Consider the following 14,217-nt stretch of genomic DNA (forward strand, 5'->3'; position numbering starts at 1 on the left):
CTCCGTGTTATCCATAGCTCCGTGTCATCCATAGCTGTGTGTCATCCATAGCTCTGTGTTATCCATAGCTCCGTGTTATCCATAGCTCCGTGTCATCCATAGCTCCGTGTTATCCATAGCTCCGTGTCATCCATAGCTCCGTGTCATCCATAGCTCCGTGTTATCCATAGCTCCGTGTCATCCATAGCTCCGTGTCATCCATAGCTCCGTGTTATCCATAGCTCCGTGTGACCGGAGCAAACGAGCAGATATGTCATAAATGTCAGGTAGATTGGGGTCCCACCTCTGGGACCCGCATTCACTACTATGGGAGTTACGGAAACAGATCAGACAAAGCCGGAGGTGGGACCCTCATCTATCTGACATCCTATGGATACGTCATAAATGTGTCTGATGGGAAGACCCCTTTAATGAGTATATCAGTAATAGTATAACTAGCAAGTACCAGCCGCTACCCCTCCCCCCTCATTGCAACACCAAGTAAGGCCCCATGCGCACGACCGTATTTTCATCTATCCCGAAAAACTGTCCATAATGCATCGGTATATACGGATCCGTAAAAAAAAAGAGGGAGGATGCAAATTATGTCATCAGCATGTTGCATAGCAACGCTTCCATAAATACGGTCAGAGTACGGATGCGTATCCATAGCCGCCCGTATTTACGGAAGCGCCCATAGACTTCTATGGGAGAGTCCCTGCTGTAATTACTGATGAAAAATATGGTCGCGTGCGTGGGGCATAAGAAACTGCAGCTGCATCCCCCTCCTCCCTGTTTACAGTTTTTCACTAGATGGAACTTGCACGATCAACGATGTATCCAGTGAGTCGGCGCTCATTTACACGAGCTGACGCACGCTGTACGGGGATGAGCGATGGTTAATACGATGGTCCGTGATCGTACAGTTTACGTATTGTCAGCAGCACATCCCCTGTTTGTACGCTGTGGACAACGACGATTTTTTGGGACGCATAAAAGATGTGATCAGCTGACCAATCAGTGCAATTTATCGTCTGATCGTCACTGCCCGTGATCGAAAACAAGCGATCGTATGATTATCGGCATTGGTAAAGGGGTCTTAATGTCAATAAAAGGTTGTTTTTTTTTATATCACAACGTTTCTAAGCATTTTCATGGTCTTGATGACGTCATTGAGACCGCGCGGTGATCGTGTATTATAATTATTATAGATTGTGGGAGATCAAACATCAGCATATAGTTTTGTTGGCTTTAGCGATGGTTTGAACATTTGGTGTACTTCTTCTATTAGCCACAAGGGGGCGATACATAACCTGGAAGAACGCAGTGCGGGAGCCTTTTAGTTTTTCTTGGCTTTTATATTGTGGGGCTATTATATAATCTATACCAGTGGTTCCCAACCGGGGTGCCGAGAGCTGTTCAGGGGTGCCGCGGCTCATCCACGGCAAAAAAATAAAAAAATCTAATTTTTTTTTTACATTTTTTTTATTTATTTTTTGCTACAAGCTCCGCCACCCACGTTGTAGCAGACGTGACGCGCGGACGTCTGTTACAAGTACCGCCCACCGCTTCCCACTAGAAGCCTGACGGAGGGAGAGGAGCCATTAACACTGGGCAGGGTAAGTGCGGTTTTCTTTACTTTCTTAGCAGTTGTGTGAGAAATGGAGCCAGGGGAATGTGGGTAGTTGTAGTTCTCTCCTCTTATACCTCCTCCCTGTAATGTCCTCTGATATCCCATAATAACAGCCTGGACATGCTGGGAGTTGTAGTCCTCTCCTCTTATACCTCCTCCCTGTAATGTCCTCTGATATCCCATAATAACGTCCTGGACATGCTGGGAGTTGTAGTTCTCTCCTCTTATACCTCCTCCCTGTAATGTCCTCTGATATCCCATAATAACAGCCTGGACATGCTGGGAGTTGTAGTTCTCTCCTCTTCTACCTCCTCCCTGTAATGTCCTCTGATATCCCATAATAACGTCCTGGACATGCTGGGAGTTGTAGTCCTCTCCTCTTATACCTCCTCCCTGTAATGTCCTCTGATATCCCATAATAACAGCCTGGACATGCTAGGAGTTGTAGTTCTCTCCTCTTATACCTCCTCCCTGTAATGTCCTCTGATATCCCATAATAACGTCCTGGACATGCTGGGAGTTGTAGTCCTCTCCTCTTCTACCTCCTCCCTGTATTGTCCTCTGATATCCCATAATAACGTCCTGGACATGCTGGGAGTTGTAGTCCTCTCCTCTTCTACCTCCTCCCTGTAATGTCCTCTGATATCCCATAATAACGTCCTGGACATGCTGGGAGTTGTAGTCCTCTCCTCTTATACCTCCTCCCTGTAATGTCCTCTGATATCCCATAATAACAGCCTGGACATGCTGGGAGTTGTAGTCCTCTCCTCTTCTACCTCCTCCCTGTAATGTCCTCTAATATCCCATAATAACGTCCTGGACATGCTGGGAGTCTTAGTCCTCTCCTCTTATACCTCCTCCCTGTAATGTCCTCTGATATCCCATAATAACAGTCTGGACATGCTGGGAGTTGTAGTCCTCTCCTCTTATACCTCCTCCCTGTAATGTCCTCTGATATCCCATAATAACAGCATGGACATGCTGGGAGTTGTAGTCCTCTCCTCTTATACCTCCTCCCTGTAATGTCCTCTGATATCCCATAATAACGTCCTGGACATGCTGGGAGTTGTAGTCCTCTTCTCTTATACCTCCTCCCTGTAATGTCCTCTGATATCCCATAATACCAGTCTGGACATGCTGGGAGTTGTAGTCCTCTTCTCTTATACCTCCTCCCTATAATGTCCTCTGATATCCCATACTAAGTCTGGACATGCTGGGAGTTGTAGTCCTCTCCTCTTATACCTCCTCCCTGTAATGTCCTCTGATATCCCATAATAACAGCATGGACATGCTGGGAGTTGTAGTCCTCTCCTCTTATACCTCCTCTCTGTAATGTCCTCTGATATCCCATAATAACGTCCTGGACATGCTGGGAGTTGTAGTCATCTCCTCTTATACCTCCTCCCTGTAATGTCCTCTGATATCCCATAATAACAGCCTGGACATGCTAGGAGTTGTAGTTCTCTCCTCTTATACCTCCTCCCTGTAATGTCCTCTGATATCCCATAATAACAGCCTGGACTTGCTGGGAGTTGTAGTCCTCTTCTCTTATACCTCCTCCCTGTAATGTCCTCTGATATCCCATACTAAGTCTGGACATGCTGGGAGTTGTAGTCCTCTCCTCTTATACCTCCTCCCTGTAATGTCCTCTGATATCCCATAATAACAGCCTGGACATGCTGGGAGTTGTAGTCCTCTCCTCTTATACCTCCTCCCTGTAATGTCCTCTGATATCCCATAATAACGTCCTGGACATGCTGGGAGTTGTAGTTCTCTCCTCTTATACCTCCTCCCTGTAATGTCCTCTGATATCCCATAATAACAGCCTGGACATGCTGGGAGTTGTAGTTCTCTCCTCTTCTACCTCCTCCCTGTAATGTCCTCTGATATCCCATAATAACGTCCTGGACATGCTGGGAGTTGTAGTCCTCTCCTCTTATACCTCCTCCCTGTAATGTCCTCTGATATCCCATAATAACAGCCTGGACATGTTAGGAGTTGTAGTTCTCTCCTCTTATACCTCCTCCCTGTAATGTCCTCTGATATCCCATAATAACGTCCTGGACATGCTGGGAGTTGTAGTCCTCTCCTCTTCTACCTCCTCCCTGTATTGTCCTCTGATATCCCATAATAACGTCCTGGACATGCTGGGAGTTGTAGTCCTCTCCTCTTCTACCTCCTCCCTGTAATGTCCTCTGATATCCCATAATAACGTCCTGGACATGCTGGGAGTTGTAGTCCTCTCCTCTTATACCTCCTCCCTGTAATGTCCTCTGATATCCCATAATAACAGCCTGGACATGCTGGGAGTTGTAGTCCTCTCCTCTTCTACCTCCTCCCTGTAATGTCCTCTGATATCCCATAATAACGTCCTGGACATGCTGGGAGTCTTAGTCCTCTCCTCTTATACCTCCTCCCTGTAATGTCCTCTGATATCCCATAATAACAGTCTGGACATGCTGGGAGTTGTAGTCCTCTCCTCTTATACCTCCTCCCTGTAATGTCCTCTGATATCCCATAATAACAGCATGGACATGCTGGGAGTTGTAGTCCTCTCCTCTTATACCTCCTCCCTGTAATGTCCTCTGATATCCCATAATAACGTCCTGGACATGCTGGGAGTTGTAGTCCTCTTCTCTTATACCTCCTCCCTGTAATGTCCTCTGATATCCCATAATACCAGTCTGGACATGCTGGGAGTTGTAGTCCTCTTCTCTTATACCTCCTCCCTATAATGTCCTCTGATATCCCATACTAAGTCTGGACATGCTGGGAGTTGTAGTCCTCTCCTCTTATACCTCCTCCCTGTAATGTCCTCTGATATCCCATAATAACAGCATGGACATGCTGGGAGTTGTAGTCCTCTCCTCTTATACCTCCTCTCTGTAATGTCCTCTGATATCCCATAATAACGTCCTGGACATGCTGGGAGTTGTAGTCATCTCCTCTTATACCTCCTCCCTGTAATGTCCTCTGATATCCCATAATAACAGCCTGGACATGCTAGGAGTTGTAGTTCTCTCCTCTTATACCTCCTCCCTGTAATGTCCTCTGATATCCCATAATAACAGCCTGGACTTGCTGGGAGTTGTAGTCCTCTTCTCTTATACCTCCTCCCTGTAATGTCCTCTGATATCCCATACTAAGTCTGGACATGCTGGGAGTTGTAGTCCTCTCCTCTTATACCTCCTCCCTGTAATGTCCTCTGATATCCCATACTGTCTGGACATGCTGGGAGTTGTAGTCCTCTCCTCTTATACCTCCTCCTGTAAACTTTCTCTGATATCACATAACATCCTGGACATGCTGGGAGTTGTTGTTCTTATACCTCCTTATTTATTCCTTCCCCAGGGGTAATCACACTTTCTGTCTGTGATGGTCCCTTTACTAGAGGGGCAGATGGTTATTTTATCGGGGGGCGGGGGGACTGAGGCTGATGGTGGCTTTACTGGAGGGGGCTGATGGTCATTTTACTGGGGGGACGGAGGCTGATGGTGGCTTTACTGAGGGGTCATTATAATGTGAGTGGGGGGGCTGACGGTCATTACTGTGAGTGGGGGGCTGACGGTCATTACTGGGAGTGGGGGGCTGACGGTCATTACTGTGAGTGGGGGGCTGACGGTCATTACTGTGAGTGGGGGGGCTGACGGTCATTACTGGGAGTGGGGGGCTGACGGTCATTACTGGGAGTGGGGGGCTGACGGTCATTACTGGGAGTGGGGGGCTGACGGTCATTACTGTGAGTGGGGGCTGACGGTCATTACTGGGAGTGGGGGGGCTGACGGTCATTACTGAGTGGGGGGCTGACGGTCATTACTGTGAGTGGGGGGCTGACGGTCATTACTGGGAGTGGGGGGCTGACGGTCATTACTGTGAGTGGGGGCTGACGGTCATTACTGGGAGTGGGGGGCTGACGGTCATTACTGGGAGTGGGGGGGCTGACGGTCATTACTGAGTGGGGGGCTGACGGTCATTACTGTGAGTGGGGGGCTGACGGTCATTGCTGTGAGTGGGGGGGCTGACGGTTATTACTGTGAGTGGGGGGCTGACGGTCATTACTGTGTGTGGGGGGCTGACGGTCATTACTGTGAGTGGGGGGGCTGACGGTCATTACTGTGTGTGCGGGGGCTGATCGTCATTACTGGGAGTGGGGGGCTGACGGTCATTACTGGGAGTGGGGGGGCTGACGGTCATTACTGTGTGTGGGGGGCTGACGGTCATTACTGGGAGTGGGGGGCTGACGGTCATTACTGTGAGTGGGGGGCTGACGGTCATTACTGTGAGTGGGGGGCTGACGGTCTTCAAGTGGTTTCCGCCTCTCACCTCCCATTGAAATTAATAGGAGGCAGAAAAAACCTGCGGCGCTCGTTTGGTGCTTTTTTGTCTGCGGTTTTTGCATTCGCTTCAACGGCTTAAAAAAAAAGTCAAACAGCGCTGTCAATTCAAAATCTGCCTCAAAATTCGTAAATGAATTTCGAGGCAGACTTTTAGTTTCTGCCTTACAAAAAAACGTTGTGTGAACATAACCTAAGAGTGTACTGCTTGTTTTTCGCCATTTTTTGTCGTTTTGTAAACAATTTTTGGTAGGGGTGCCCTGAGAATTATTTTTTTTCCCTGGGGTGCCTCGAGCCTGAAAAGGTTGGGAAACTCTGATGTATACAGTCGTCCTGGTGTATCTGACAGTTTTCTAGAGTTCAGTGTATAATCATTGATAGATACGGTGACGCTGACATCACGCCGGGCAGCACGTGCGTCCTCATGAATTATACAGGATACAGACAATATTATTAAAGAGGAGCCGTCACTTCTCCTGAAATGTATGTATTAATAGATAACTTGGTGTTGCCATTCTCCTCATCAAAGGTCGTGTCCCTACAGTCTCTCTTTCAGCACTGATTGGACGTTGTCAGTTTGTGTAGGGACACACCCCCAACTGGTAACACACAGCTGTCAATTCTTACATTTCCAGGAGGAATAACAGAAACGGCACAAAGCAGAGAGTCCTAAGAAAAGTTGCGCACTCGACTGAATGTTTCTTCTCCTCGTCTATCGTGTGTGTTGATTTTATACATTTTCGCTGCTGCGTGTCTAGAGATCATATGGATTATTAGATGTTTTATTTCTGTATATTTGTACTGCATTGTTGCAGCTCATCGTCCTCCAGCTGCGGCCTTTCATTTCCATGACGACTGCTCCACTTTTCCTTTGCTCCAGTTTTAAATTTCCCACCTTTGTCTGGATTACGGATTCTCTGTAAGGTTATGTGCACACGACCTATTTTCAGGCGTTTTACGCCTCGAATCACGCCTGAAAAGACGGCTCCATTACGTCTGCAAACATCTGCCCATTGCTTGCGGGATCTGCTGCGGGTAGCTCTTCTGTTGCCGCATTATTAAATAGATCATTGATGTCGCTGTTCTGGTAATTGATGCCACGAGGATCTATTGTATTCATTGATGCAGCGTGCGTTAATTACTGACATCCGGCAATCTCATATCTTCACCGTCAATGTCATCACTTTCTTGTCACTTGCATTGGTGGCATCAGTCAGTATAAAACCGCTCCGTTTATCCTACGTCACCTGTGATTCTGCTGAATTGTCACCGTCTCTTATCTGCTTAACTGATTGTATGTCTCTCAGCAGCGTTTTACATCATCATGAAACCACCCCAGAAAAGCTCGTCCCGCAGGAAGTCGGCGCATCCGCAGAAGAAACCTGCAGCTCCTCCTCAATCTCCGCCAAGTAAGAGAAAGTTGCACCTTGATCATCTTATCACTCTCATTATATATTTTATTTTAAAAATGAATTCCAGATAACCTCGGGTCGTGTAATACTAGATTGTAATCCGTTTCTCAGCTTTATATCTTAGAGGGTTCGTTTCTATGCAGGTAAAAATCTTACTTACAGAAATTTCTGTAGCACAAGGCCGCCACTAGGGGGAGCAAACTGAGGACTGATTTATATAGGCACAACAGGAGCTGTATGCATGTGCACAATCGTCTCCCCCTAGTGGTGGTTGCAGGAAGCACGTTACTATATGGCTCTGGGAAGGGAATCTGAGAACACAGCTCACACCCATGAAGATATATTATGAAATGAGGGATCTAAGAATTTCCAACCTGCAGTCCGACCGCTCTATTCATTCCCTATGGGATCGCCGGAAATAGTCAAGTTTGACTGCTCCTTGCCCAATTATGCACTCTGCCGTGAGCGGCTCCGCGCAGGCAGGCGCGATGTTGTGACGTCAATTTCTGAGCCTTTTTTCTACTCCGTTTATGCAGCGTGTGGATGAGACGTGTTTTATCTCATCCACTTTGCTGCTACTGTATTATGCTGCCGATTTTTCTGCATTATAATACAGGTATACGCCGTATTTACGCAATGTGTGAACTGACTCTAACCCCTCCACCCACCCCCCCGCCAGTCCCCGCAACAATGTTCTTGCATCAAACCGGTCCTCGGTGCAAAATAGGTTGGGGTCCACTGCCATAGAGAATGACTTGAGTGACCACCACTCTGGGACCCGCACTCTTGTTAACAACCCGCAGCGATCCGGCATTTATCACCTATCTTGTGGATAGGTGAAAAATTATTTTCGTGGTACAACCCCTTTAATCAGGTATCAATGGGACTTGATGGACCCCAAATTATCAGTCATAGAAAAGTATCTAAAATTTGACCGTCCACATTTATATCCTTTTTAGGTCCAACATTCTGTGCTGATTAATTTCTTAAAGAGGCTCTGTCACCAGATTTTGCAACCCCTATCTGCTATTGCAGCAGATAGGCGCTGCAATGTAGATTACAGTAACGTTTTTATTTTTAAAAAACGAGCATTTTTGGCCAAGTTATGACCATTTTTGTAGTTATGCAAATGAGGCTTGCAAAAGTCCAAGTGGGTGTGTTTAAAAGTAAAAGTCCAAGTGGGCGTGTATTATGTGCGTACATCGGGGCGTTTTTAATACTTTTACTAGCTGGGCGCTCTGAAGAGAAGTATCATCCACTTCTCTTCAGAACGCCCAGCTTCTGGCAGTGCAGATCTGTGACGTCACTCACAGGTCCTGCATCGTGTCGGCCACATCGGCACCAGAGGCTACAGTTGATTCTGCAGCAGCATCAGCGTTTGCAGGTAAGATCGACTTACCTGCAAACGCTGATACTGCTGCAGAATCAACTGTAGCCTCTGGTGCCGATGTGGCCGACACGATGCAGGACCTGTGAGTGACGTCACAGATCTGCACTGTCAGAAGCTGGGCGTTCTGAAGAGAAGTGGATGATACTTCTCTTCAGAGCGCCCAGCTAGTAAAAGTATTAAAAACGCCCCGATGTACGCACATAATACACGCCCACTTGGACTTTTACTTTTAAACACACCCACTTGGACTTTTGCAAGCCTCATTTGCATAACTACAAAAATGGTCATAACTTGGCCAAAAATGCTCGTTTTTTAAAAATAAAAACGTTACTGTAATCTACATTGCAGCGCCTATCTGCTGCAATAGCAGATAGGGGTTGCAAAATCTGGTGACAGAGCCTCTTTAATGTCGTTTTACAGCAGTGTGAGCACAGTTTTCTGAAACGGAGCTCTAAATCTCCTGCGTAGACAGTTACATGGTATAATTTTGTCTCCCTGCAGCCACCACTAGAGGGAGCTCACTGCATACTGTTTTGTTACCAAGTTCAATGTACAACCATATACAATGACCTCCCTCTAGTGGTGGCTGCAGGTAGCATGTTATGTTTTAAATCTGTTTACCTGATGTTCCTTGGGGGACATTAAGGTAATAGGCCATTTTCACACAGGGCAGATACGCGGCGTAAAAGTACACAGCGTATTGGCCCTGGGCACCGGAGGTAATTCTGGCTGAAAAACTGCAGTTTTTCGGCTGGAATGTCCATAGCAGGTAGAAAAAAAACCCATACTTACCCGTAGCCATGGTGACGTGTCCCTCTGATGTTCTGCAGCAGTCATATGGGATGAGACATCATCCCTGGAGGCCGGGTTGAACGCAGGAGCAGAGAGATCTGGGTAAGTTTGGCGGGTTTTTTTCGGCTGCGTCTGGATGAGATTTGTTTGAATCTCCTCCACTCTTCTGCTTCTGTATTACGCTGTGGAGTTTCCGCAATGAAATCGGTTGCAGAAAATCCGCCGTGTTTACCCTACATGTGACCCCGGCCAGACAGTGAATTTCCATGTAGCGGGAGATTCATTTTCAGCTGTGATTATGGATTTCTTTCTTACAGGTAGTGGGGAAACAAGTCACAGACCGAGCACACAACGAAGAAGACGCTACCGCCCAGGAGCCCATGCGCTGATGGAAATAAGAAAGTACCAAAAATCAACCAATCTGCTCATTCAGAAAACCCCGTTTTTCCGCCTGGTGAGTGGATGTGTCCTCTGCGGCTGCTCCTCTTTATTGTCAGTGATATTCCCCTTTTATTCTTGCAGGTGAGAGAGATCTGCCTGAAGTATTCCCGCGGCGTGTTTTACTACTGGCAAAGCACCGCACTTATGGCGCTACAAGAGGTCAGTATCTCATACAATGCACTGTCCATGTAACGCATGGGTCAACCAGAGAGGGAGCTGCTCTTTGCAGTGGTTCACTACTCAGCCCCCGCCCCCTCTAACACATCCATATGCCCTAGCGGGACATTTGCATAGGGGTTGTGATGCATTGTGGGAGTTCCAGAGGCCAGACCCCCCCCCCCCCCCCACCATCACTCTAGCTAACAGCTCATAAAAGTGAAATCTGATCAGTCCTTCGAGCTGTGTAGTAAATTATACCGGGAGTGCTGTCACTTTAAGAGGGACTAATGCTCTTCTGTATCCACAGTCAGCTGAGGACTTCCTCGTGAGTCTCTTTGAAGATTCTTACCTCTTCAGTCACCAGGCCAATAGGGGCACTCTCTTTGTGAAGGACATGCAGCTCGCACGGAGAATCCGAGGCATCCCGTATGAACTGTGATAACGCTGCCGTTTTATCTCTCAAGATTTGATGAAGATTGATCACGTCTAAATAGTTTTATATTAATGGAGAAAATCTATTGGGTAATACAAGTTTTACCATTGCATAAAAGATCCAGTTTGGAAGAGTAAACCGGCTTTAGCGCCCCCTCCTGACACTGGTTACAGTGGAGGTTTTTTCTTTGTTACAACCAATATGGCTGCCGCTGCAGTTTGCAGGGTGGTAGTGCAGTCGTTTTTCTGTCCAGCTATGTAATGGGTTATAGGGGTCCAGGATGTAGCACAGAAAATGACCACAAGGCGGCACTGCTGGACAAAACCGCTAACAAAGACGCTGGACACAACCGCTAATGAAACCTGATCTGGCCGACCTTCTAATTGTTCTGCTGAGTTTATGATCCGCTTCCTGTTTTTATTCTGTGAAGATTTGTTAATTTTTTCAAATAAAAAAAAAATGTATATTATAACTTTGATCTTCATCATTTTAGAATAATCTTCATAAGGGCTTGGATATGATCAATGACTCCAGCTTCGCTGTAGTTCAATACTCTTGCTCTGTCCCACCCCCATTCTTTACACTGCAGCTATGCTTGTTCAGAGTGTTTGCTGTGTGTGTGGGTGGGTGTGTGGGTTGGGTCCAGAAATATTTGGGCAGTGACACAATCTTCATGATTTGGGTTTTGCTGCCACCACATTGGATTTGAAATGAAACAACTGAGATGCAATTGAAGTTGAAACTTTCAGGTTTATTTCAAGGGGTTAAACAAAAATCTCCTGTGAAAAGTTTAGGAATTGCCACCATTTTTCTACACAACCTCCTCATTTCAGGTGATCAAAAGTGATTGGACAAATTAACATTACCATAAATGTTTTTTTTTAATACTTTGTAGAGAATCCTTTGCAGGCAATGATGGCCTGAAGTCTGGAACCCATGGACATCACCAGACGCTGGGTTTCCTCCTTTGTTTTTGTTTTTTTTTTATATTTCAAATTTTTTATTTTCAAAAAAAGAAATGGGGATACAGAAAAAGAAAAGGGGGTGACATGGGTACAGAAAAAGCCCATGAGGGCCGATCATTTCAACCTATATTTCAACAACAATAAGTAAATATGCAATCAAAGTCCTCCCAACATAGTACCATCAATACACTACAAGCATTAGTATAGCAAGACAGGAATACCAGCATTACACCCTCATCCGCCCCTCCATCACCCACATCTCAGTCAATTCTTAGTAACGATTGATTCAAATAGGGAAGTAAACGAAGGGTAGAAGGACAAAAGGAAGGGGGGGGGGTATAGGGAAAATCTTAAGAGGGAGAAGGGGAAATGTCCTCCCCTCACTCCCCCCCCCCCTCCCACAGCACATCACAGACCAGAGAGAACTCAAGAGCTCCCTGGTTCTCCACTAATCAGTTCACCCATGGCCCTCTAGTATCTGTCCGACTTGCAGAAGTCAAACCAATAGAACCAGGTTTTCTGAAACTGCGTTGCTCGTTCGGGTGCGGAATGGAGCAACTCCTCCATTCTCCGAATTTCGTGAATGCGCTCCAGCCATTGTCTAGTCACAGGAGGCTCAGAGGATCTCCAACCGCCCAGAATACAAGCCTTAGCTACGTTCAACAAATGTCTCACTAACATCTTCCTGTAGCGCCCCACAGGTATATCGTGGTGGTGCAGCAAAATCCATGCCGGATCATCTCCCAGCGAGATTCCTGTGATCTCCAGAATGATATCTTGAACCTCTGACCAATAGGTGCGAAGGTTCTCACAGCTCCAGAATATATGTAAAAGCGTTCCCTCTTCTCTGCCGCATCTCCAACATAAAGGAGAAACATCCGGGAACATTTTATGTAGCACATGTGGGACTCTGTACCAACGGGATAGTATTTTAAAACTGGTTTCCTGATAGGCGTTACTAATAGACGCCTTATGTGTGAGGAGCATGATCTTTTCCCTTTGCTCTTGTGTTAGAGTAATCTGAAGATCTCTCCCATTTCGTAATATATGGTGGGATGAAATCCTCAGCAGGAGTGAGCAGCACGCAGTAAAGACTGGACAGGGCCCGTCTCACATGCCCCGTTTGAGAACACAAAGTTTCAAAGGAAGATAGAGCTCGGTCATAGGAAGCCGGTGTAGGTAGTCTTGACAAGTAATGAGTCAATTGTAACGCCTGCCATTGGGACGCGTCCGGGAGACCCTCTGGTTGGGAAAGCTCTTCTCCACGCAGCCAGGGCCGCCATCAGGGGGTATTAGGGGTACTGGTGTGAGGGGCCCGGCCAAACCTAACTGAAAGGGGGGCCCGGCAACTGCCGCAACATTCTTTGGTAGGAAAAAACGGGCCCTTGCAATTGGGCCCGTTTTTTTCACCAAAAGAATGTCGTGAGCTGCTGCTGCTGCGGGCCCCCTCCCCATGGGGGGCCGTCAAACCACCCGCGCGCGACCGATCGCACGCACAAGGAAACTCCCGCGCGTGCGCAGTCGCGAGCGCGCACCCACGAACGCCCGCACTCGAGACCGCCCGCGCGTGCACCCGCGAAAGCCCGGAAGCGCGCACCCGCGATCGCCCGCGCGCGCAACCGCGAACGAAGCACGCGCAGCCGCGGTCACACATGGACAAAACTTACCTGGAGCCTGGCTGGAGGTGAAGGACTGGACGTCTGGACCGAAGACCTCGCCTGGAAGATATCGCCGGAAGAGGACTGGAGTGGGAGCAGCTCTTCTGACACGGTGAGTAAATTATCTCAAAGTGCTGTTTATGTATGGCCCTGTTCACACAGTATTTTGCAGGCAAAAAAAAATCTGCCTCAAAATTCCTTAAAGAATTTTGAGGCAGATTTTGACTTGCCCACACTATCTTGCCGCGTTTTTTGCTGCGTTTTTTGCCCGCGGCGATTGAGGACAGGAGACAAAAAACGCAGCGAAAAATGAACTTTCTGCCTCCCATTGATTTCGATGGGAGGTCAGAGGCGGAACCGCGGCAAGAAAGGACTTGCTGCTTTTTCTTTTTTCCGCGACTGGCTCCCATTGATTTCAGATTAAATCAATTGGAGGCGGTTTTGGAAGTTTTTTGGTGCTGATTCTGACGCAGTGTCCGAGTCAATATCAAGGCCCAAAAACTCTGTGAACTGGGCCTTATTGTTAGGGCTTATTCAGACGAACGTGTAATACGTCCGTGCAACGTGCGTGATTTTCACGCGCCTCGCACGGACCTATGTTAGTCTATGGGGCCGTGCAGACCGTCAGTGATTTTCACGCAGCGTGTGTCCGCTGCGTAAAACTCACGACATTTTATGCAACACATTTTATTGTGGAAAATCTGCAGCGTATTACAGTCGCAGCAGAGTGGATGAGATTTGAACAAATCTCATTCACGCTGCAAAAAAAATGGACCTGCAGTGTGGCTTTTTAAGCCACAGCATGTCAATTTATTCTGTGGAATCGCCGCTCCTCTGTTGCGGAAATGCTGCGGTTCTGCCGCAAAAATCACAAAATGAGAAAAAAAAAAAAGGTACTTTTTTAAATTTATTAAAAAGTTTAGACTTGCCCAGGCCGCAGTCCTGGTGACGCGATCCTCTATTCTTAGCGCAGCCCGGCCTCCTGTCATGATGTTTCATCCCATGTGACTGCTGCAGCGGT

General features: G+C 47.2%; 1 protein-coding gene across 2 annotated transcripts; it reads left to right on the forward strand.

Annotated features, from left to right (window-relative positions):
• Positions 1–1,422: 1,422 nt before the first annotated feature.
• Positions 1,423–11,045, forward strand: LOC142729052 (histone H3-like centromeric protein A). Of its 2 annotated transcripts, none has more exons than XM_075849214.1 (5): positions 1,423–1,598; positions 7,254–7,355; positions 9,858–9,994; positions 10,063–10,140; positions 10,448–11,045. In XM_075849214.1, the coding sequence occupies exons 2-5, from the start codon at positions 7,271–7,273 to the stop codon at positions 10,577–10,579; spliced, it is 432 nt and encodes a 143-aa protein (XP_075705329.1). In that variant the 5' UTR covers positions 1,423–1,598; positions 7,254–7,270; the 3' UTR covers positions 10,580–11,045. The 2 variants fall into 2 exon arrangements, with proteins under 2 accessions (XP_075705329.1, XP_075705328.1); XM_075849213.1 differs by having other exon boundaries at positions 7,257–7,355.
• Positions 11,046–14,217: the final 3,172 nt, after the last annotated feature.

Source organism: Rhinoderma darwinii, unplaced genomic scaffold (assembly GCF_050947455.1).
Source record: "Rhinoderma darwinii isolate aRhiDar2 unplaced genomic scaffold, aRhiDar2.hap1 Scaffold_706, whole genome shotgun sequence".
NCBI classification, from domain to species: Eukaryota; Metazoa; Chordata; class Amphibia; order Anura; family Rhinodermatidae; genus Rhinoderma; species Rhinoderma darwinii.